At 37.0% G+C, this 25,329-nt stretch overlaps 1 protein-coding gene across 12 annotated transcripts in view; it reads right to left on the bottom strand.

Annotated features, from left to right (window-relative positions):
- Positions 1–25,329, bottom strand: part of PAN3 (poly(A) specific ribonuclease subunit PAN3) — an 85,839-nt gene that overhangs the window by 36,909 nt on the left and 23,601 nt on the right. For 9 of the 12 annotated variants that reach the window (XR_014227500.1, XR_014227501.1, XM_082305046.1 and 6 more), the window contains 5 exons: positions 23,413–23,479; positions 20,751–20,821; positions 18,461–18,523; positions 9,198–9,359; positions 227–377 (listed from right to left, as the gene is read on the bottom strand). Coding sequence is in view for 10 of the 12 variants with exons in the window: in XM_082305046.1 (XP_082161172.1) it covers positions 227–377; positions 9,198–9,359; positions 18,461–18,523; positions 20,751–20,821; positions 23,413–23,479 (514 nt within the window). In the remaining 2 variants the exon portion in view is untranslated. The remainder of the gene's footprint in view (positions 1–226; positions 378–9,197; positions 9,360–18,460; positions 18,524–20,750; positions 20,822–23,412; positions 23,480–25,329) is intronic. The other 3 variants (XM_082305049.1, XM_082305047.1, XM_082305050.1) reach the window with 3 other exon arrangements.

Here is a 25,329-nt window from a genome sequence, read left to right as displayed (position 1 = left end):
GTGGCTAAACAAATTTCACAGCCTGCAGTGTGATTTCCACAGTACTGTAAGATAAACCCCAAGTTCCTACACTTCTTAGATGCTTGAAGACTGTCTTAAAATTAAGAGCTAAAGCAGGAGGTGGCTACATTTATACCCGATAAACCTGATCACTATCTATACAAGGCTATGTTTGACATTAAGTTAAAAGAAGCAACTGTGCTGCAAATCATTACTCTCAACTTACCTGGTGCTAGCCCAGCAGTAGCAGGACTTCCCATGGAGGGGTGAGAGAACAAGGCTTGAGAGAAGGCAGACATACTTGACTGGGATACATTACTCAGCCTGGAGGTTGATCCTCCTTTAGGAATAAACTCACTTGCAGAAGGATTTGGTGTCTGTTTAAAAACAAATGTAAATTAAATGTTTATTTTAAATGTGAAGAGATGGACAGCACCTATTTGGTAGAAAATACTTTCTAGGCAAGCCTACCGAGTGCAGGGGATATTTTTAAGTTACATACAGCTTGCTGACAAGAACAGCAGATACTGGAAACTGGTCTGCACGAATACATTTAAACGTGTTTCTAGCTTGTGTCTGAAGTAGCATTAGCAAGCTTTCCATATGAACAGCTCACGTATGAGTTCATACAAACACTTTGCAAAAGGCTTTCCATAAGCACTACATTATGAAGTTGGAGAACAGACTTGACACTGAGAAAGCCTTGCCACTGCTGCACAGACGGTTCGTACATGGCTTTAGAGATTTCACCTCAAACTAAGTAGCAGTTTCAAATTAAAGCAGTACAAATGATTCCTACTAAAGAAGTGATCCCTGTCTCTATTTCAAATAGGCCTATATGTTCTTTTTTTGTGAAGTTAACTTCTGTTTTAATTACCTATTCCATTTATGTAGCACCTTTAATAATGAGGTTTAATTTGGTACCACAGAAACAAATAGCAGCAGAGTGACCAAACATTCAGTATTTATCAGTACATAAAACATATCACACAACAAACTTCTAATTTCTATTAAAGTCTATGCATAAGGTTTTGTTGTTTTGGGGTGAGTTTTTTATATTGGTTTGGGGTAGGGAGGGTTAGAAAAAGACAATCCTAATTAAAGCTCAGAAGGCAAAAAGCTTATTATTGGACAGCTGATTACAAAATACATTAGTGGGAAAAAAATGAAGCCAAGAAATAAAACCAATTATTACATGAACACACTGAAAAACTTGAAGATTATTAACTGTCAAAGTTAAGTTTATTAAGTCATCTTCAGAGTACCTCTCAAAAGTATCTAAATGAAAGAGGTAAAATGAGAAGATAGTAACAACTTCCAATAGACAAAGGATACTGTTAAGATAATCCATAATGGCTTTTTAAAGCAATTATATTGGATCACTTTGGTTTTAGGCAGTTTTAAAATGACCAAATATATCAACTGTTAAATAACCAATATTGATTTTTACCAATATGAATAAAGAGGCATCAGAGAATTTAAGTTAGCGCCAAATTAGAAAAGAAGCGTGATTACAAAACACTAATTTAGACAGCAAGGTATTTGAAAAGCATTCTTTTTTTGGTGTTAATTTGTTTTTAGTATCTTTATTTGAATGCTTCAGCCAAATATCATAGTATTAATGTATTATATACTATCATAGTATTAATTTCAAAGCACTGGAAAAGAAAGAGGATTCTAAAAGCTGTAAAACTAAAGAGGATGCTCAGGTTTAAAAGCAAATAGTGAGAATATTCCACCTTTAATGACACAGTAAATATTAACTGCTAACCACCTTATGATGTTACCTATTAGTCATTCTGTATGTGCATGTGTCTGAATATTCAAATTCAGAATTGTTTTATAACAGCTATAACCAAATATGTAGACTGGTGAAGTAAAACACTCAGATTTACATGGATAAAAAGTTCATAAGAATCTTAAAACTCTTCAGTCACATTTAGTTAAGGAAAACTTGCTAAGGTATACACTAATGCAGCAAAACAAATGGTAATTGGCATTATACAGACTGAAGACAAATAACCGATACATTTAAACTCAAAAGGTAATATTCTGGACTTATCTGAATTTTAGGTATAGGAATAACTAAGAGAATGGTGCTTCTCTAGATAAAATCTGGCATGTAACAATTCAGCCAAATCTGCACTGAAACTGGAGAAAATGACAGAGGTGGTAAAGAGCCAAGTAGAATTTGTCCAAATAGTGATACAGCTGAGAAGTCATCATCAACCAAAACAACTGGGAGAGCAAGGGACAGAATTTGTAGCATCTTGTTAAAAGCACATAATTTCAACGATCCACATTTTTCCACTGCTAAAACTAGCCATGACACATACACAGATCTACCACACCTAAATACTGTGTCAACTAGGCGACAAAGGCAGGAGCTAGCAAAAAAATTGAAGCATGCAAGCAGAGAGAAAAACGCCTTCTGGAAGATAACCTCAGCTCTTCCTAGAGCAACTGAGAGAGTTCCCAAAATCCCATCCATACCATTCTGGCTAAACTTTTACCACTTTCATCAACTGGTTCAATTAATGCCTACAGAACAGGGCTGCTTTTTATTTCTAAATGCATTCTGCAAGTTTTCATAGACCAGTTTTGGTCTCTATAAGTTACTTATATATCCATCATGATTTTAAAATGAAGCTGCTTGAGAGCTCCACTTTAACTGGTAGGTGTTTTAATTTATCCGAGTGAAAGAGTCAAACCCAGGAATCTGCAAGAGCAGTTGGGGTTTATGCTGTAGAATTACGAACAGCAGTGGGTCACACCTGATGGAAATTCAGTTTTCATTCCATTTTTTGGTGTCACAATTCAGCATCAGAATCAAAGCCTGATAAGATTAAGTTGTTTCTATATAACTGATGAAAGCATTTTATATGAGTAAACAGGTTTCATTTCTCTCTGTGATGTTACAAATGTGAAGCTGTAATTCAAGACTTTCCCCATTGGTAAAAAAAGTGATTTAAATTTTCGTTCCAATTTTAAAAGACCCTTCCACATTCAAGCTGTTTTCTAAATACAGAAAAATAACTGAGCTCCACAGCCACCAGCCAGAATAAACTAATCATAAGCTAGTACAACAAAATTTAATAATTTGTAGTCAAAACTAGTTGATGCTTTGTCAGAAAATTTGAAGCTTAAGCCCCAGGCCACATTTAAATACGTTACATCTATGTGAAGCTGCAGTTCTCAAAACATTTCCAAAAGTATACAAGTTTTCATCTGAAGTAAAATACTAATTTTTCTGCATACACTTTGCTTCCAACAAAATAATAAAAAAATATAACACTTTCATAGCATGCAGACTAGCATAAGTGACTAGACTAGCCTAAGTGAGGAAATGGAATATCACTATTAGTTCTTTAATATTTAATCATTTTTCAAACTTGGTAGACAACCTATTCTGCACCAATGAGCATGCAAATATGCAAAAATTAGGAAGCCACATTCTTAATGGCCAATAATTCAAATAATTATGTTCTTGCTCTGGAAAAATATCCTACTTTCACTCTGGCAACTCATAATACAAAGTGTAAATTCCAGTGTTAGTTTTACATTTGGATCAATGGTAAGCTTGAAAATCTGTCTAGAAGGGGACTATGCTTTAAAATCCTACAGGGCATTTTTACAGTTTTTCTGTTAGAATCTTGCCAAACTTCCCAAAATGAAGTTGAGTAAAAAAATTTAAATTTTTATAAGAATGAAAATAATCTGTATCTAATTAGTGAAAAACATTTTCTTCACTCTGTATTATGCTTCAATTTCCCACAAGCACAGCTTCAAAACAAATTTCACTTAATTAGTCATTAATTACTCATCTCAGAGGAAGGTAACTTATTCACTCTAGACAAGCCTTAAAATTTTAAGTCTGAGTAAATCAGGATTGGTAAAAAAAGATAGAGAAAACAGGTATTGAAGACTTTTAATAAACCTTGGGAGTAATTAAAAGAATGGAGATGCAAGAAATACTTAGAGGACATGTAATGAATTATGCAATACTGTGATGCTAAAAACAAAAGCAGTGAATGCACTTTCTAAAGCCCAAACAACAAACAAAGCCCACTAGCACTGTCTGCACTACGCAACAAACTAAAGACTGTATTTTGTTTCAAATGCAAATGTCCTATGAAAAGGCACATACGAAATTATTTCAAAACATTAATTAACAAGTTTTCAACAAACAGCACTAAACAGAAACAAGTACAGCTCTGTCAGCTATGTTAAATTTTTCTAGCAACCCACCTAAAGTAACCTCCAACTCATACATTTGCTAAAATTACCACCATTCCTTTTTCCGCTCAACCTGGCCAGTTTAAACCTCATCCCCCTTCTTCCAGTATATCCGTAAAAATACTGACAAACTAAAGCAGGGAAGCAACTTCCCTAGGCATTATCTGAATTAATACCTGCATCACGCATTCTTACCAGAATGATTCCATGAAGAAATTTCACTAAAATACCCTATTTTCAGATTCTTTATGCCTGTGCTCTCTCAAAGAGAGAGGAGCCTCTTTTCAGTCAGCTTTGCAAAGAAGCTTCCAAAGACAGATCACAAAACTGAGTCAACCCAGCTCCACATACAAAAACAATTTCTAGACTTCCGTACATCAGAGAATGCAAAATGTTATAAAACACATACAAATACAGTCCAAATGAAGGCTGAATTTAGTCGTGATGCAATTAGTAAGGATGCAACCACAAGAGAAGTAAAAAAAGGGAGGAGGACTATAAAACAACTCATGTCACCATTCAGCACAGAGTTTATCTGTCTGGTGGCTTCTATCCTTTTAAAGATATAAAAGGAAATACAATTAAAATATAGTGTGAAGGGGAAGAAACAAGTATTTTCTGGGTACCACCAAAAAACAATTCAAGGCTCCTTAAAGGAAGGTACAGATGAAAGTAAAGAGCAAGCCAAGGATCTCAGCTGAAGACCATCACTGGGAGGACCGCACAGCAGCACGCAGCATTACTGGAGGAGTTGCACATATCAACAGATTTCCATAGTCCAGAAGTAAGATGAAAATTCCTGTTTCATCAACTATCGATTTCAATACATATGCTTTTTTCTCTACACTCCTCAGTGATAAACTCCTAAGGCCTCAACTGCTGCATTCATTCACAAATGAATCCTCAAAGCACCATGGAGTACCAAAGTATGTGTAACACAGGGGTGCACAAGTTACGAAGCCTTTGGAAGGTCATGCAGGGATCCCAGGGAGTACTGGAAACCATCCTTCTCTCTCTCAGTTCCAGTTCAGCATCTCCCAACAGAGCTGCACAGCAGCAGCAGAGCCACCACCTCTGTTTCAGTGGCTGTAACACAACTCCGTTAGACTGGTCCTCGTCCCACATTCTACCAAATCCCAAAGCCAGCTACCTACAGCAAAAAGTAGGCCAATTTCATTTTATTTCAGAAGATTGTGCTAATGTACTTACCATGCTAAAAACTGGATACAAGCCTTTTTGTTCTCTTTTTATGTTCTCCTTCACCTCCAAATTCATGCTGATCTGTTCTGACATCCTAAATTGCATAACCCTGTAATGGTTACGGAAAACCACCACTAAACTATACCCACACTATAAGCAGGGCAGTCCTCTACCAATCTATTTTTGGCATAGTTTTCAGAATATCTCTTAGGAATCCAAAAACATGCAAAAGTGTTGCTTGGTTTTTGCGTGTGGTTATTTTTTTTGTCGGTTTGGGGGCTTTCTTTGTTGTTTTTTTTTTATAATGGACAGATGTGCCCTACAAGGATCTTCACTTTACATAGAGACCATCGCTGCAATGCCTCTGTTTCCAGGAGGATTCCTTGTTAACTATGACATCAGGGAAGGACACATTCTGGGATGTCGGAGCAGCCCAGCAGACACTGGAGGTCACCACGGGTTTCAAAGCAAGTCTCTTTCCCTCCCGCTACTGAATTTGTGCAACATGCTTCCGTATCGCAATTACTGTGACAAGTCGTCGCATCATCCGTACAATAAGCTCTAATAAATTTCAGTTCATCAACATTATTAGCCGTATTGCTCTACTGCTCTTTCAGACGAGTTAGAAACAATTTCATTAAAACTGGGTAAAATTTGTTGGCTAAAGACTTTTTTTAAACCAGAACACAGGCTCAGACAAATAAAACTACTAGCAAAGTTTTGTTACATTTTAGCAGGTAGATCTCACTAAAAAGTAAACTTTTAAAGACTCAGAATATTTCCACATTTCTTTAATAAAAGACTTTGAGGTACTGTAAAAACTATAAAGTTTTAAAAGTCCATGTTCTTGATGCAAAATATTTGAAAAATTCATTTCTATGAATTTTTTTTTGTTCAAGAAACAACAACAAAAAATGAGTTATTCATGGTGCCTAAGAACTGATTTGTATAACAAAAAAAACATATCTACTCCTACTATTTTACACAGGATTGCTATTTGCTATTATAATATGTATCATGCGGTGGTGTAGTAGCTCAGGATATTTCCTAACATAGGGTAGGACATATCGCTGAAGAACTAACTTTGATTTTATTTATTTTTTTTATTTTTATTATTTTTTAATGCACAACCTAGAATACAATTCACTCTGTGGACTCCACTTTTAATCATTTAAGTGTAAGACATTATTTAAAGTAAATGGATCTAAATTATAAATTCATAGTCATGCATGAGAAATAGTTATACTGTTTTACACTGCATGTTGTAAACTACCTTGCTTTTTAAAACAGACACTTTTTGGACAAATGTCTCTAAATATTGCAACATGAAATAGTGTATTCCCACACCTTAAACCATACATTTGGAAGACTGGACATTCAAATAGACACATAAGCTTCAACACCTGCCCAGCATTGCAAGCCCTCAGCAATTTGAGATGTAATTCTGCCTTCTCATCTTCAAACATAAACGAAAAAGAGATACCCTCAAACAGATGTGCCTCCATCATAATTTAACCTTTCTACTTATTGCTTAGCACTCACCATCAGCCAAAATTTAGTTTGTATAAACTATATTCACACCTGCAAAAATCTCTAAACAGCTTGTATTTCAAAATACTGAAAAGCAATGCTACCTGTGGATTATATACATACTGAAGTAGAAAAACAAGGTCAATCTGAAATCTCAGCATGAAACTACCCGTTTTTGAGAAGTTTCATGTACTAAACTTCTCCAGACATTTTTTGCGCTTTTATAAAGAATTTCCAATTTTTAGCAGTTTCCAAGCTGCTTTAGCTCTGACTTCGAAAACGTTCACACTAGAATACAAAGATTTACAATGACCAGAATGAAAACATGCAGATAAAATTAGGATTCTCCTCTATGTAGAACTTTATATATCCTCATAATCTCCTCTGCAGTTTGTTTTTACAACTTTCCCCATTCACTCTTGCCAGACTCTGCTGTTCTCTGCAGTCCCTCCCCCTTCTTCTCCTATTGCCCATGGCTGGAACATCCTTCTGTTCTTATTTCCACCAGATATGCTTTTCTACAGTCCCATGTCTCCATGGGAAACTATGTAATTGCATCGTATAATACAAAATCTTATGCTGTACACAGTTGAAGTCAATTACGTAGCTGGGATTCTGGCACAATAAAGGAGCTTGGAACGGCGCCCTTCCAAAGCCACGTGTTCTGCAGCCAATCCCAAGCTATTGCCGCTAACCCTGAGGGGACCTTGAGCTTCTCATTGCCACACTTTCAACACAACTTTGGAGGGCACAGGTACTGAAAAGACAATTGCTCCTGGCCAGAAGCTCCAAGTCTCAGACTACTAGCTCCCCAGCCTCCAGAAATACAAAGTTTTTCCACTGTACTCTAAGTGGAGCAGATCAATGACAAACCTTGCTGCGACACAGAACAGCAGAGAAAACAATGGAGGACATGAGTACAAACAGGGTTTTTCCCGCCTTTTAACATCGACATGAAATTTTAAGACCAATTTTCTGTTTCTCTCTTCTCAAAGCAACTGCCTACTAATTAAGGTTTGCATTCCCATTAGATACACACGGTAAATTCAATCTGTCAGTCTTCTCTCCCTTGAGAAAAGTAGTGCTTCACTGGCTCCAACCACTCCTCTGCAACCATGATGCCCAGTCCTTCTACCAATGTTTCCTTCATGCTTCATCTTTACCACCCCAGTGGCTTTGCTGCTTCCCCTGCAGCAAAGGGCTAAAACAGACTTAAGCCCAAATGCCCCTACACAATGTAGCATTAGTTTGCCTGCATCACGCTGTCCATGACTCCCAATTTCAGTAATGTACAGATGTCCAAACATCAAGTAGTGCAACACTAGTATTGGCATGGAAAGGCTCTGTCATGAGCTTCACATTGGCCCTTACACAGCAGAACTTTAGTGAACTGAAAGAAACTCTTAAGGTGCCACAAATTGTAGTTATATGTCTATTGTCAATTTACCCATTTCACTCATTTATAAAGACGTCAAAAAGAACATAACCCGCACAGAAAGACTAAGGTAACGATCTCTGAGGAATCAAAAGCACCACACAAGTGCAAAACAGTAATAGCAGCAGTGTTGCAGTTTTGACGGCTATAGTAATTTCCACCTAAACCCGATCTTAAGGGACATCAAGCAGATTCCTCCCAGATTAGCATTATCGTTCATTATGATCCCAAGGATAACCTGCTACTTCTGTATGAGATATGTTCAAATCCAGCTGCACCTGTCCCCTCTTAAGGAGCTGAAGAAAATTCAGAAATAAAGTAACAACGAAGTTTAATGCACAAGTTGAGAAATATAAACTATCCCAACATAAAAATTAAGAATTTACACTTTCTGATCATAGTAGTTACATCTTCATATTCTGTACCGAGGGAATTTGTTTGCATTAAGTATCAATCATTTTAATGAAGATCACTAATTTTACCAGTAGAAACTTTCCTCACATGAAAATTAAATTAAAAGGTTGTGTTTGTTTGCTTTTAAAATACATTTGATGATTATTTTTGCTCCTCCTCCACAGATTATAACATAATCAAGCAGAGTACATAGCACAGCAGTGGGTGAAGAGAATGAAACATCTCCGAGTCACTCTCCTGGAGGGCCACTACACCTACTTCATGAAATAAATAATTGATCCAATCTCAATCCATATTTGGAGTACCTGCTTCTAACATTTTCCAAAATTTAAAATAAAGCATCCAAAATACTGAAAAAGTGACTAGTAAAAAATAATTTTACCTGTAAATTGTTTTCTGTGACTCTGTTCCACCAAACCATATTGATGGGTACTCCTGTTTTACACCTGTCAGCCAGACAGCCGATAGGATTCTTTGATTTTCTTGCTTTTGATCCCACCGGAACTATCCTCTCATCCAGCATCCCCAGTCGATACTTCCTGGGCTACGAAAAAGAAGGAGAGAAACCAGGCCACTCCTAACAACCCTCATCTAAAGCTACACTAAAATAGGTATTACACTGTGATATGATTTCTGGATTGGTGGAATAGGAAACAATTTGCAAGTAAAATTTATCTGAGACTGTTTCCTTTCAATCCTGACTATTTGGTCATAATAAACAAATCTTTAAAAAAAATGAAAATAAACTTCAGGGACTACTAATAATTTGTAAGCAAAACTTTCCATCACAAGTCAGCCACTGAAATATGAGTATAAATTAAGGAATTCTGTAAAAATTTTTAAAAAATCCATATTTCTCAAATAGATACCTTCAATCACATCATAATACTGAACTCTAACACTTCCCTTGAAATTTCTGTCAAACAAGAAGTTAACATGGGCTTTTGTGTATTTCTTTTTACGTTCTAATTTGCCAAGACTCATCTCCTGAAGACTTGCTTTTAAAAACCAGATAGAACTGCATATCCAGTTGCAGCAGAACTCAATAAGAAAAGCATTTCTGCTTAAGTTAACATCCAAAGGACTAACTTCAGCTGCTGTCTTAAGTGAAGACAGATAAGAATTACCATGATAAATGCATTGGAAACTGACTTAAACTTGAAAAAATAAAACATGCTTGAAGAAGCAAACATGCAGGAGGAGGTACTTGTGCCTCAATAGGAGTGACATTTCTATTACATCAGCAATGATCTCTACATATGAAACTATTTATAAAGCATGATATGAACATTAAATTAAAAAAAAACACTGGGGGGGGAAATAAATCTGTTAAAGATTTTCAAACAGGTAAAGTACAGAAGTTCTCCAAATTTCTGTGTGCTTTCAAACCAGCATGTACCTACCTAGATGGTAAATACCACCAAAAGAAATACTTCATCATGCATGCACATATTTAGACCAGGACCTTTTATACCAGTTACACCAACAATTGGACCAAACTGCAGGAGTTGGTCTGTTTTTCTTTTGCTGTGTTTTTTTTTCACGTGAAAATGCAACTATCATCATCTGGATATAGACCACTTTATAATTCATTAAAACTTACCTTTATGGAGATATTTACTTCATCTGGTAGCTTAGAAATCTTAGCAATGTATACCTTTATATGCATTTTAAAAATTGTTCCTTAGGAAACAAAGTGAGAATCTAATTGGAGAAGATTCCCCACTCGCACACAAACAATTTGTAAAACACAGGACAAAACTACCATAAAATCGCTGCAAAAACCAAAACCTAAACAGATTCCCTCATCTACTTCCCTGAAAACTTTTAGGCTGAAAGCTTTGGAAATAATTAAAACTGAGAAGAGTCACTAGTAGCTCATTTGCCTAAAACAAAAAACACAACAACAACCACCACCACCCACACCACACCAAGGATACCAACATTGACTATGAACTACAAAGGCAATAAACTCCATTAAGATCAAGTTAACCAACTTTGATAATAATAAACAAGACCAAATTTTGCTGTACCAATTAGAAATTTAGTAAACTGTGTGACAAGTAGGCACAAAGTCCTCCTACAGTTCAAATGCAAGCTATCACAGTAAATCTAAATATTGGTTATTTATTGGGAAAATCACTCAACTATTGAGCAACCTACCATCTCAGTAATTCAGAAGGACTACTAATATCATAAACTGTAAAGCTGTAAGGTCTGAGAAGCCAGACATACACATAACATTGGGCTTTAGGGCAGGGTTTGAATGCAGTATGTGTTTTTCTTAGCCTGGCTATTGGACATAATAGCATAACAAAGAGTGCAGCTTCCCCATCTCTCTCCACGTTCTACCAAGTGCAGGGACACAGTCTGCCTCAGACTACTGGACTACAACCCAGTGCCCAAACACACTCCTATTCATATAAGGTTCTTTTAATCCTACATAATAAAAGGTGATCTATAAATATTTTGAAAAGCAGAACCAAAACAAAAGAGGAACCCAGCCAATGTGGAGAGAGGCTATTTCAGTTACAACGGGATTCAGATTCCAGGCAACAGAATGAAACGGTATTTTAGGCTTTATGAAGAACCATACTAGGGGGCAGGGGAGGGGAACAATGGTCAATTCTACACCATAAAGCAACACAGAGACAATAAGAGTTCTTATACTAGGAGTTCTTGGCTTACTTGTATGAAAAAATTACACTAAAAAGTGGATGAGACTAAATGAAATTTTTAATTTCATTATCTACTATGAAACATCACCAGGAGATTACTAGGCCAAGATTTCATTGTTCAGATAGACATTGGAAGATGGACAATACAATATTAACATTTGGAAATAAATTTCAGCCTATTTGCATCAGAATAATTCTAAATTACACTTCTTTTCAATGAGCAAAATGGCATCTGATTCAGAAATCTAATCTGAGTTTACAAGACACCAGAAAACACAGAAAAGTGCCTGCCAAGAGGAGAGATTCAATAGAAAGGAAAGCTCAAATAGACTGAGTAGTTTGAATACGCCTATCAACTTTGCTACATCCCTGCCCTCTACACAGAGCAGCAAATAAAGCAACAGAGACAGAACTGTGCATCTTGAAACAACCAAGAACTCAGCATCTCCTGATCATTTCTGAACTGAACTAATATACCTAAAACACAAAGGCATGACAATATGGACACACAAACCCAATTTCTTTGCATGGCAACAATTTCTCTTGGATGATTACAAAAGCAATTGCATTTTTGCCTTCCCTAAAGCCTTTCTATGAGGTAAGAAAAACCTGTTCAGCCATACAGATGAAGGGATAGTTCAACATACTGAACTTTTTTTTTTTTTTTTGAGAGGGGAGAAGGTGCCTAAAGTATTGAAATACTTCATAATCCTTTAGCAAGTATTTCTCAAACTAGGTTGCAACTCCTGATATGGTTACAGGTTCCAAATGAATTATGAAAGGTCAAAAACGTCACAATTATTTTTAAATGGAAAAATAAGGTTAAACTACAATAATTAAAATGAAATCTAAGGGAAAGAAAAAAAAAAAGAAAAAACCAACAAAACCAAATTATTACAAAGCATTACTGGAAAAGTTCAGTTCCTCTGGGGCAGAGAAGTGAGAAGCAGTAGTAATTACTGGCTGCAAATGTTTACATGAGGCAGGGAGCAGCTAACTACCTTTAATTGCTAGCAACAGCTTGGCTCCCCAGGGTGAGAAGGGTAAGCATTTTCAACCATAGCTAATAATTATAGCCCTTGCCCTGTAGTGCCCTGTAGAACCAAGCTGCTGCCAGCAATTAATGATAGGAAGCTATTGGTTGGCACGAATGGAGCGAAGGTGTTACATCACAAAAGATAACCCCCAAAGTCTGAGAAACATTACACTTGAACAAAATAAATCCACTCTATAAAGGAAAAAGGTCCTTCCCGAGTAGCATCTTCACATCAGAACATTACTACAGATGAGTAACTTAATTAGCCCACGTTAGAAAATATTCCTCAAGTCAGCTTCATTACTTACTTCCCATTCATTCAACAAGAAGTCTGGGAACATGTTTAGTAAGCCTATTTTCTTCCTTCTGTTTGCTGTAACAGTGTCTTTGCCCCTAGCTCCTCCTGTTTCATGGACAGTGGGCAATGCCACACTTCCTCTTTCCAATTCAGGGTTGGACATACCACTGGTGGAAGATGTTCTAAGGCTATCCTAGAGGAATAAATCTAAACAAGAAAAGGTTTACGAAGACTCAAACTGTAAAGACTCCTCCTGTCTAATAACTTCCATGTAACATTTAAGTCTGGATAAGCTGGCAAATCGAACTACACAATTCCAAAGTTTTCTTCCACTGAAGATCTGCAATTGGATTTCTTCCTGATCACTCATGTCCCAAATTACATTTCTGTTCCTTAAAATGCACTTACCTTTGGTGGGCTTTGAATTTAAGATTTACAAGACATTTTCTGTACCAAAAAATGCACAATTAATTTGGCATACAAACACATGAGCAGGCTATTGTGCTTTAAAGTATTGTGAGTAATCTGAGCTACAGTAATGCTGTCTATGTGCATATACTACTGAAGCAAATACAAGTGATCTTAAGGCTTCCCTATCACAGGCTAAATTAAGCAGCATTACCTTAAATTACCATAGCTAAAAGGTATCACAGTAGCATTAGCTAGGGCTCATCTGTTGTACAGTGAGTTGACCATATCTGCATGTACAAACAGATAAAAATAAGTATCACATTGTCAGATAGGAAAGCTCAGGTATACAGTATCATATTTTCCTTGTACTACTTATAACAAAATTAAGCAATATATGCAATTTTAAGTTCCGACATTGACTTGTTTTGTAAGACTTCAGTTTTTTAACAGAAGGTAATGGTAAAGACACCATTAGAAAAAGAGGTTAAACACTCAGCTAGGGTGCTAGTCTACTGAAAAAGAACCAACTTTTGTTGTATTCTGTCTTGAAGACAAAAAGCTAACTGCAGGCCATTGGTATCATCATTGCTATTTTCACCCAACAGCCATAACCAATTAGCTGGAATAAGACAGTACTTGAAACACCCAGCTATGGATATGAACTTCAATATGTTACTGAGGAAAAGCACAATAGTCTGGGCAGAATCCCTATACAGGCACAATCAGCCAAGAAGCATCTTAATTGTGAATACAACCGTGTAACTGGATTTAGTAATAAGTTCTACAAGGTGTTACACCTGAACATTAGGTATAGCCACCAGGAGTATCCTAACAGATTTGCAAGCTGGTAATATGAAAAAGAGAAGTTGTCTTGTCTTTACTTTTTAAGCTTTGTGGCCAATAGAGCTACAAACCCCTTCACATGGTTTGGGTTTGTTGCTAACCAAGGTACTCTCTCCTCTTCCTCTTTCATTACAACCTTTCACTGGTAGTGAGGCAGACAATACTTGCTTTCTGTATCTCAACTTCTGAAGGTCGGAACCAATTTTTTTACTTTGATATCCACAAAAAAATGGACTAGGAGCCTGATCAACAGGTTAAAAAAATAATTGTGTGTTTGGCTGGTTGGTGTTTGTTGTTGGGTGGTGGTTTTTTGTTTCTGTTTTTGTTTTTGTTTTTCCTTTCTTATGAAAAAAAGGAAGAGTATGTTAACATTTATAATGTTTATATGTTTATAATTTTAAAGTTTATAATGTTATACATGGCGATTACACGCACTTACAGACTAGCCACCCTTCCATCGGGAACCCCTTTTTTAAAATTGTTCATGAAACCCTAGGTTTGGCTGGGGATAACACTTTCACTAGATGAAAAGTATCATACAGAGACAAACAAAAAAGATTCTTCTACCCAAAGAAAAGTAAAACATGCAATTTGGCATGGAAATGGGTCTTATTCCAGAGCAACATATTTGATCACTGCAAAAAAAAACCATTCTTGGTTCAATCAAATTTTAGAGTGAACGCTGCAACAGATCAGGCATAACATCATGCATTTTAAAACCATAGCTAAGGAACACTTCTCAGGTATACATACAAAAAAGCGTATTTCAGAAGCATATATGCTGAAGACATGAAAATCTTGAAGAGTTCAGAAGGAACTAAGGAAAACTGGCATATCTTTAAGTCAAATCTTTTCTCACCAATTTTGCAGCCGAGCTAGGTTGGATAAGGTATGAATTACCACAACAGCTAAAACCTAGCATGGATGTAGTTATACTGACAAAGTTCTTTTACAGGAAACTAATACCACCTGCTGAATTGAAACAAGCTGGTGGAAAAGTAGGCTTTTTCCACCATCATTAGAGCAGATAGTTCTGTGTAGCCAAGACTTGCCAGCGTACCACCACCCCAAGATGTATTTTCAGAAACTCCATTGCTAACAGAGCACACAGTGAGCAAACCACAGGTTTTTTAATGCTTAAACGTCTCTTTTCTAATAGGCCAGAAGTTTTTATATTACTTATAAAAATAGTGGGAAAATGATGCACAGTTCAGAAGCAAAAATATAGGCAAAAGACGACTAAAGACTGATGCGACTTTTACTCTGGTCTTTACTAGGCATATGATTTCTCAAAAATGGTATATTTTCTAGCTGCTTTAAATATTTGTATAGTGTCTTCAACAAATGTATGCACAAGTTTAAAAAATCTTTCAATTATTTTACTGCAAATCACTCTTAAAGACTACATACACCTTGGCACAGAAAGAATCAAATAAAGCTTGTAAATATAAGCAAAAGTATCTTGCACATTAAAGTTACATTTGCAGTAAATGGCTTCAGCTTGTAAGCTGCACCTGACAAAGTCTCAGTGGCTAACTGAAAAGTTATGCTTTAAAAATGGGGAGTGAGGTTAGCATTTAAAGTTTTAGATGCCTGTAGGCCATAACATATACCTGACCTGCTTAGATACAAACCCAAAACAAGCAAAGGTCTTTTTAATACAACTCTAAAGTAAGTGCTGCGCTATGCAATCATCTTATTCTGCTCTTTTCCTTCAAATACACAATAGGATGAGGCAACAAAAATATGACACCTCCTCATCAATGTAAAAATGTTACACAGTTCTAAAAAGGAAGTGCTTTAATAATTTGGATTTCTTACATATCACGGTGATCACTAATCCATACACAAAAATGAATGTGAATAATATATTCTCTCATGTCACACTCAAAAATTAAAACTACCATACTACGTAGTAATTACTAAGACAGCAAGAGCACACAACCAAGGAACAATTCTAATAACTAACTATTCCAAAGAAAAATTTAAAACAGGTTAGATGATATCATACCCTTAAAACACATTTTAGACTGAGATAAACATCATAGTACCTACAAACATTTATTAGTTTTCTCCAGAAGCATAGTCTTTCTATATACCTGCAACAACTTTTTTTCATCACTTATGAACTGTAATGTTTTAGTATTGCAGTACAGGTGTATAATCCCAGAAGGAAAATTTCAGGTTTGAAATATAAATTTAGCCCAGGTACGTTATAAAGTCTGCGCAGCCATAATCCTGCAGTTTACAACACAGTGTCATGACGTAGTGTTTGGTAATGAGCCCCCAACTTCTCAGAACATGACTCATGCTTCTGAGATGGTATTCAGGAGGCTATGAAACAGAAAACAACTGTCTCGGCACATTTTAATTAAAGGTAAATACAGCAAGACCAAACATGGCACACACGGCTTTTCAATGAACACCACTGAACAATACAAAAATGAGGTATCAGAGGTGTCAAGACAGAGCTGGAGACGGGAAGCTGGAGAGAAATACAGCTTCCCAACAGGTAACAAAACTAGATGGAGGACAGGACACTCAAAAATAAACTTGCAATAGTTTAGGTCTTAAGAATTTGGTTTCCACAGCACCTGAAGTTAGCTTTATTGTTTTCTTTTAACACAAGAGGAGAAACTCTCCTTGTACTCATTAAAAAGCTTGCATTTATGCAGACTAGGCTTACAGGCAGTCTTTTGTTTCAAAATTATTTTCTCTGCACATGTATTACTGCTGATCAAAGTATATGAATTAAAGAAGTCGGCTGTCCAATCTCACTTGCTGTAGATCTCCATCGAGAGCACTAAGCAGCAGCACCCTGTTCTGGGTGAACGTCAGTCCAAATAATCTCTCCTATACTTTCTATTCTAATCTAGTTTAGTGTCTTTTGGTCCTGGCCTTTAGTCACCTAAAACCAATGGAAGGAGTTTAAAAAAAAAAAAAATTTCTTCAAAATACATACAAAATAGCATTAAAATTGTATTGAAAGTTGTTCACTACAGCAGTTGGTTCACTCCTTGCAGCCTGTGAACTAATAGTGGTTCTCACCTTAAAGGCCCTGCTCTAGGTGTGACTGAACAACTGAAAAAAAAAATGAAATGGAAATAAACCAATGTTAGGAACTTTTCAGAAGAGTTCAGTTTTCATGAGGATTGAAGGTATGAAAAACCAAAGTAAAATGCAAAAGGAATGCTTTTCACTATCTTGTAAGGCTGACCAGTGACAAGTAGAGGAACCCTTTAGCCTGGATTGGTGGCAACAGTCTCAGAACAAATTTAAACAAAAGTTTCATCAGAGATTTTCTTTTTAGTGCATTAAGCTGTCATTCCCTTGGCAACAGATTCTGATCAGCTATGTTGCACACATTTTTATGAACTGTTTACCAGAACCACCAAAATGAATGCAAGGAGTTTTCCAGCCAGATCATTTCAGGGTTTAGAGAGAAGCATTTTTCTAGATAATGGCTAAAGCCAATTTAGGAAAAACACCCAAGAAGTTCAAGTTCAGAATGCCACCCTATTTTTAACAAGCATAACATGTATTTGAAGATAAGATAAAATAAAACGCGGCATCATTATTCTCAGGAAAGAGGGTTAGTCTATTACTAACTCTAGCTTTTTTTCCATGCTTCACAAATCCTATTTGTGCATTGTAGATTAATACTTACCTGAAAATCTCTTATAGGAAATTCACTTTAAGGTTGCTTGTCTTACTGCATGTGGAGTTACAACAACCGGACAGTAAATCCAGAAGGTTTTACAGTTGACAGAACCTCCACCAAGGCTCCATCTACAGAAATACTTAGCTCCTTTGATTTCATTTTAAGTATCCTATAAAAATGTCTTTAAATAGTAATCTTAGCTTTCCTGAAATCTAAAATTGAAATGCAGTTTAATAATTTCTAAACAGAGAAAATAACCTCGAGAATGTTCATAAAAATTCAAGGACTATGTTTACTTTTTAAACAAAAACATCTTTAAACATCAAAATAATCATAAGCAACTTGAATAGTGCAGTCACACTAACTAGTTTCAAAAAAGCTGCCTAATTAAAAAGCAAGGATATTCAGAATTATGATCATCAAGTCTTATTTTTATTATTTTATTGATATAAAATATTTATGTCTATATGGCTTGCCCATTGTTAAAGGGCTGCCAGGATAACATGATCAGCAATATCCAGAGACAATAAAGATTAATAAACTTAACTTCCTTGCTTAACACAGCTACATCTTACATGCTTTTACAGAAATTATTCATGGTTTTACGCAACACAAACATGCAGTTTTTACATAGTTGCAAATAACTTAATAGTTCTAAATATTTAAAATATCACAATTCTAATTTGTAAAGGAAAGCAATTGCTCTTTATTCACTTACCAAGACTGTATTATATCTGTCCTCCAAGTCAGTGATAAACGAAGGAAATGCTGGTTTTGCCAGCTAGTTCAGAACAAACAAAACCTTAGCCCTGGGCTCTTAGCAAGAAAATTGAAAGGTTTTTTTCAAATAGTAGATGTTGTAAATTTCTACACTTGAGCTCGTCACCAAGGCTCCCTTTAGAGTCAATGAACAGAAGCACACACTTCTAGGCGGCTATCTGTCTTGTGTTACAGGAGGCGTCAAGCACTGGCCTGATAAATCACATTGCTCAAGCTCTAAACAAACCCCAGTTACTGGGGTGGGGGGGAAAATCACACAAGTTTTTAAATACCTGGCAATCAAGCATTTAGTGCTTTTGAGGAAATCACTTAAAATTTGAATATTGTACTCAAAAAATACTAAAAATATTAAGAAACTATATCCATGACTATTTGCAATGTATCGTCTGGTAGCAAGAATCAGTCAGTCACAGAAGTGTGATTAATTTCTCTTAACTTTAGCCATCAATTTTTATCTACTTAAAGCAGTCACTGACATCTAGTCTTTTCCAAAATACTTTTCTCAATGTGAGCTGAATGTTCCTTTAAGCTGCTCATCTCTCTCTACTGACTATAGAGGGAGCCTGGCTGCCTAGATTTTAGACAGCTCAAGTAATATTAGATGAAAACTTCCCCATTACTAGTATTATTTAACAACTTTTTATACAAACATACATTACAAAATAGCAGTCATAACAAACAATAAATTATTAATATGCAAAGCAAAACACAAACCTCTTTCAATTAATGCCAGATATGTCAAATATTAATTGGAAAAAATCCAAGTCAATCAGTTTCACAGATAAATCTTTCTCTTGATACTATTGTAGCAGCAAGTGGCTTAATTTGCTGATTTTTTTCTTGGGGAAAAAAGGAATCAAGTCAGCAAAAAAGACTCTACATCAGTATTTGAGCTTTGAGTTATTTGAGCTTTACACTCAAACATTAATCTGTTTGTTTCCATTTTCCACTGTTTTAATTAACTTTGAAGTAATTTTTAATATTAGAGGCAGTGGTCCCTCTGGTAATACTTCTGTATGACAGTGCATTTTCTTTTGTGTATGTGGTTTACATACATAGGCACACACTCACACTTGCATACATATATACAATGCTTGCAGACTGAGTTAAAAAGGAATCTATGCTTACTTTCATTCTTACTATCCTCAGTAAGTGGATAAACAGTACATTTATAATTGTTTACATCCAACTTCCAGTGCACTATACTGGCATTAATAAAAAGGGTAATTCAGAGATTCCAGGCAGTTTGAATACATCATAATATTAGGAAGTTAACATTCTACAACAGCATTTCATTTCAAGGAACATTAGTCTGATGGGCCAGTTATGGTAATTATCCTTAAGCCCAATTTTCACCTGCAGGAATGATACAGAGCTCCTAACTGCCAACACACAAATGAAGCTCTACGAAAAGTCACAAGCATGCTGATGTAGCATGCATTCAACACAGTACATTATAGACTACAAGAAAGTTCAGGATCATGTGGCTAATAAGAGTAGTAAAATATGAAAGTCATCAGTGAAAGTAAAATCTGGTAACTGGTTGGGACAACATGTCTTATTTGATAAGCCACAGTTCACAAAAATGAGAAGGAACTCTGGTGTAACCAGACTTTTGTCTCTTATTCCAGCCACTGCATTTGTAAGTGTATAGAGGAAAACACCACAACCTGTGTTGGTGCACGTCAAAGGTGTTTGAAGTTGCTTTCTAGCCCTCAGCAAAAGTAGAGATTTCTCAATACAGATTACAGGGGAAAAAATCCCCAACCCTAGCTTCCCAATATTACAGAATGTCTTTCAAATGAAATCCATTTCAAACTGTAAGAATTATTTTTACATCATGGATAAGTAAATGGGGGAATGATTCTTAATGTACTCAGAACTTTTTGCCATGAAGGCTTGCAGGTGGCTTGTCTTGTGCCTCAGTACAATAAAAATAATTTGTTTTCAAATTTAATGAGCTATGTCCTAATTTTCATATTCAAAGCATTCTTATAAACTTCAGTTTACAAGTGCTTGGAATATTTCTTAATACCAGCAGCAGTCTGATCTGGCATAGCAAAAATGGAGTAGTAAGATCTTATTTATATCAGCAGCAACACAGTAAAATAGATCTAGTAACATTAGAAGAATCATCTTTATTTCACATAGCATTTCAGGTTATTCCAGATCTTCTTCCCTGTCAACTCATATACAAATATGCTACTTAAGATTTACTTGTTGCCTACCTTCCTCCTTTGAGACACGCTGAGGGCAGCAAAGTCATTAAACAAGGATGAATTTGGTGAAGTTAGTGGATCTGTAAAAAGAATGTAAAACAACATGTTATATACCTCTAATATTAAAAACAAATTTTACATTTTTTAACATTTCTGTATGGAAAAAATCCTTTTGACAAAACTAAGTTTAGCAACCACACTGCTAAAACCCGCAGCATTTATTAGATTCTGTGCAACTGCTCAATTGAAATGGAGCTCATTAGCAGAAGTTAGTAAGTTTAATTGCTGTTGATGTTATTTAACAACCATCTAACATTTCAAAGCCTTCCTCTCCAGTTACCTGAAATTAGTAATCTTCCATATAACACAGTCTTACAAATAATCATAGAATCATAGAATCATTAAGGTTGGAAAAGACCCTTAAGATCATCAAGTCGAAGCATTAACCTAGCACTGCCAAGTCCACCACTAAACCATGTCCTCGAGCACCACGTCTACCCTTCTTTTAAATACCTCCAGGGATGGAGACTCAACCACTTCCCTGGGTAGCCTGGTCCAGTGCCTGACTACTCTCTCCATGAAGAAGTCTTTCCTAATATCCAACCTAAACTTCCCCTGGTGCAGCTTGAGGCTGTTTCCTCTCGTCCTATCGCTTTTTACTTGGGAGAAGAGACCGACCCCCACCTGGCTACAACCTCCTTTCAGGCAGTTGTAGAGAGCAATAAGGTCTCCCCTCAGCCTCCTCTTCTCCAGGCTAAACAACCCCAGCTCCCTCAGCTGCTCCTCATAAGACTTGTGCTCCAGACCCTTCACCAGCTTTGTTGCCCTCCTCTGGACACGCTCCAGCACCTCGATGTCCTTCTTGTAGTGAGGGGCCCAAAACTGAACACAGTACTCGAGGTGCGGCCTCACCAGTGCTGAGTACAGGGGCACTAGCACCTCCCTGCTCCTGCTGGCCACACTATTCCTGATGCAAGCCAGGATGCCATTGGCCTTCTTGGCCACTTGAGCACACTGCTGGCTCATGTTCAGCTGGCTATCAACCAACACCCCCAGGTCCTTTTCTGCCAGGCAGCTCCCCAGCCACTCCTCCCCTAGACTGTAGCGTTGCATGGGGGCCTGATGTGGATCTTATTTGTCCTGTCACTGTTCTGCACAAATTTAAATCAGAACTAAAGGCAGCAAAAGTCTACATTATATTAGTAGTTTTTTATTGCTTTTTCTTCATCCCTATGCATCCCTTCCAGAGTTGAAGCACCAAAAACTGAATAACAATCACAGATGCAACTGTGAACAACAAACTGCATGCACAGAGCTGTCAAATTAGCAGATGACTGCCAGCTGTAAACATCGGTGTTTTGATGAAACACTTCCTTCAACATTAATCAAAACTCCTTAAAGGGTAATTCTATAAGTGAAGCACAGCTTGGGAGGGCAGGGAAGAAAAGGACCTAAGACACAACAGAATTTAAACTGGTTTCCAAAAGTCAGTCTGGTTTCTCTCCTTCACATGCATCACCATTACCATTTGGCCTGTCACAGTCAAACTCTGACTGCATTTAAAACTGGAGACCTCCACTGCCTTGAATAGCTAATTGTTCCATGGGACAAAAGAAGTAGAATTAATCACAAAACCTACTGGAAATGAACCAGGAGGAAGAGGAAAAAAACAAACAAACAAACAAACAAAAAAAAACCCGAACAAATTTCAACTAAGTTAATTTTACAGTAGTCACTACCATGCTTAAAAAATTATAACCCTAGTAAGTAGACTAGCTGCAGGGTCAGACATGCAAATGGATTTCTAGAACATCATTTACACAGCAATTTTCAGAGCAGAAATGGATTTTAAATGTGTGTCCTTGCCATAAGGAAGTAGTATCCTCTTCTTTAAAGAAGTTAGTTTGACAGCTATAGCTGAAATAATCTGCAGTGCCTGTTATAATTTGGAAAGCAATTCTGAAAAGTGCATTACAGAAGTTCAATATACCCTCCATAGTAATTTAGCAAGTATGTTGGCCTGCACTATGGAGACATCTCGTTTGGTTGAAAACGATGTTCCCAATAGCAGTGGGAAAAAAAATATAAGATGTAAAGTACTTACAGGACAAAACTTACATCTATTAAAAATCATCAGTTATGTGATACATTTCACAAAAAACCTACAGCCTAAATTTAAGACCTGTACATTCATTCCACACAATAACTTACTTGAAAAGCACAATAAAAAGGGATACTACTGTGGAGCAACATAAATGCTTATTTAAGCTATCAGTGCTTTATGGTGGATATCCAAACTAGCATTTCACTTGAAGTAACAAGACCGATTTGGGGGGGGGGGGGGGGGGGGGCGTAGGCGGGGGTTGGGTTGGGGGGGTGCCTTGTTGTCGGGTTGGGTCGTCGTCGTCCGTCCGTGTCGTGTGTGTGTCCCCCCCCCGTTTTTCCCCACTGGAGCAAAGAGAAGACTGAAAATTTATAAGTTTAGTAGCACTTCAGCTTTGGATTACAAGTAATCACAATACACTACTGGTAAAAAATAAAGTTCTACTGCATCTCAAATCAAATCAGAGGAAAAAAGAAAAAAACAACACCCTTAAGTCTCAGTTTTACTAAAGTGAATCTCTTACATTTCCAAACATACTTTTATACATATTACTTTAAAAGTACTTACCATGGCCTGCATACTGCTTGGCACTGTCATTGAGAAGGCTAGGGGAGCTGCTGCTATTTGTCATCCTCTGCAAAAATAAAAGACAAAGCTGTACATGTAAAATAAAGCTGTAAAAGACTAAGTGAGAGCATTGGGGATCATATTTAGAAAGTTTTAAGAAGAGACCATGAAGCCTGTGCTCATTCCCCCACTTAATAAATACCCTATGCAGACAGTGGTTTGTAGTTCACAAAAATGTTTAATAAAATAAAGCATTTTGCAGGAGAGCAATGCAAACCAAAAACTACTGTACATTAAAACAAAACACTATCTTCATGAATTTCTTCTAACTTGGGAGGGTCTACCAAACCTATGGTTCTCTTCCTGTACATCGTCAAAACTTTAGATAAGCCAATTACTTATCTCCTTTAAACATTCTTTCACACTGTACTCCTGAAACAACTCCTCCCTTTATTACACACCATCATTACATGAAACTTCTCAAATGAAAAATACTCAAAACAGTATAGCATTTAATAGATTGTTTTTAAAAACAAAAGAACCTTTTGAGACCTTTCAGCGAAATCATGCAATTCTTGTAAAGCCAGCAGAACATCTGAAACCCTCTCAATTCTTCCTAGGCTCCACCTGCTTCTCCTACATTCCTCTAGAGATATGGGCTAGCAATAAACTGGACTAAGTGAGGCAGTGCTACTCTAAGAGCTACCACTGCTTTGATACAGAAGTTTAAAAGTGTCTCTCCTTACTCCTGCTTGTTACTTTCTTTGACCATTTTCTTCCTGTCTCCCAAAAGGAAGAAAATGTGCGAGAAGAAAAGCAAGGCAAGGTCAGGAAGTGTTCTCCATCACTAAGTGACACTACCAGTAATTTGTTAAAATATTCCCTGGCATGCTTTTGGCCCACACCAACCAGGACTCTCCCAGCCAATTTCCAGGCACTATTCAGCAGTGAAAAGATTTGAGATCCCTTCAAATAGACAGTTTGCATGCAGCCTCTGCTTTACCGGGTGAGCGTACACCAGCACAAACAGGCCATTTTGTGCCAGCTGGCCCTAAGCATCAAGGAAAGTTTCCAGGCATGTTTAATTTAGTAGTCTAGACACAGACTAAGACTCAAAACTGGACACTGGAGTTGCTCTTTATGCTTACATTTTTCCATGTCCAGTCTCAATGTTGGTTGCAGAGGGTGTGCTGGTCTTGACTGGGATAGAGTTAATTTTCTTCATAGTAGCTAGTATGGGGCTATGTTTTGGATTTGTGCTGAAAACAGTGTGGATAACACAGGGATGTTTTTGTTATCGATGAGCAGTGCTTACACAGAGTCAAGGCCTTTTCTGCCTCTCACCCCACCCCACCAGCGAGCAGGCTGGGGGGCCACAAGAAGTTGGGAGGGGACACAGCTGGGACAGCTGACCCCAGCTGACCACAGGGATGTTCCATACCATGTGATGTCATGCTCAGCGTATAAAGCTGGGGGAAGGAGAAGGAAGGGGAGAACGTTCGGAGTTACAGCATTTTGTCTTCCCAAGTAATTGTTACATGTGATGGAGCCCTGCTTTCCTGGAGATGACTCAACACCTGCCTGCCGATGGGAAGCAGTGAATGAATTCCTTGCTTTGCTTGTGTGCGCAGCTTTTGCTTTACCTATTAAACTGTCTTTATCTCAACCCATGAGTTTTCTCACTTTTACGTTTCTGATTCTCTCCCTCCTCCCACTGGGGGGGAGTGAGCAAGCAGCTGTGTGGTGCTTAGTTGCCGGCTGGGGTTAAACCATGACAGAGGGCAAGCAGCTTACTACGTTATACTTCAATACCATTTCATCTAATTCTTGACCAGAAAGATCAATATTCTGGAGTAAATTTGGTAAGAACAGAGGAGAACCAACAGAAGCTGGAGTGTTACCCAATATGGTAGAACT

The sequence above is a fragment of the Platalea leucorodia genome (assembly GCF_965183815.1).
Source record: "Platalea leucorodia genome assembly, chromosome: 2".
NCBI lineage: Eukaryota > Metazoa > Chordata > Aves > Pelecaniformes > Threskiornithidae > Platalea > Platalea leucorodia.
The sequence above is the reverse complement of the archived record's forward strand: the minus strand, read 5'-3'. Positions and strand labels throughout refer to the sequence as shown.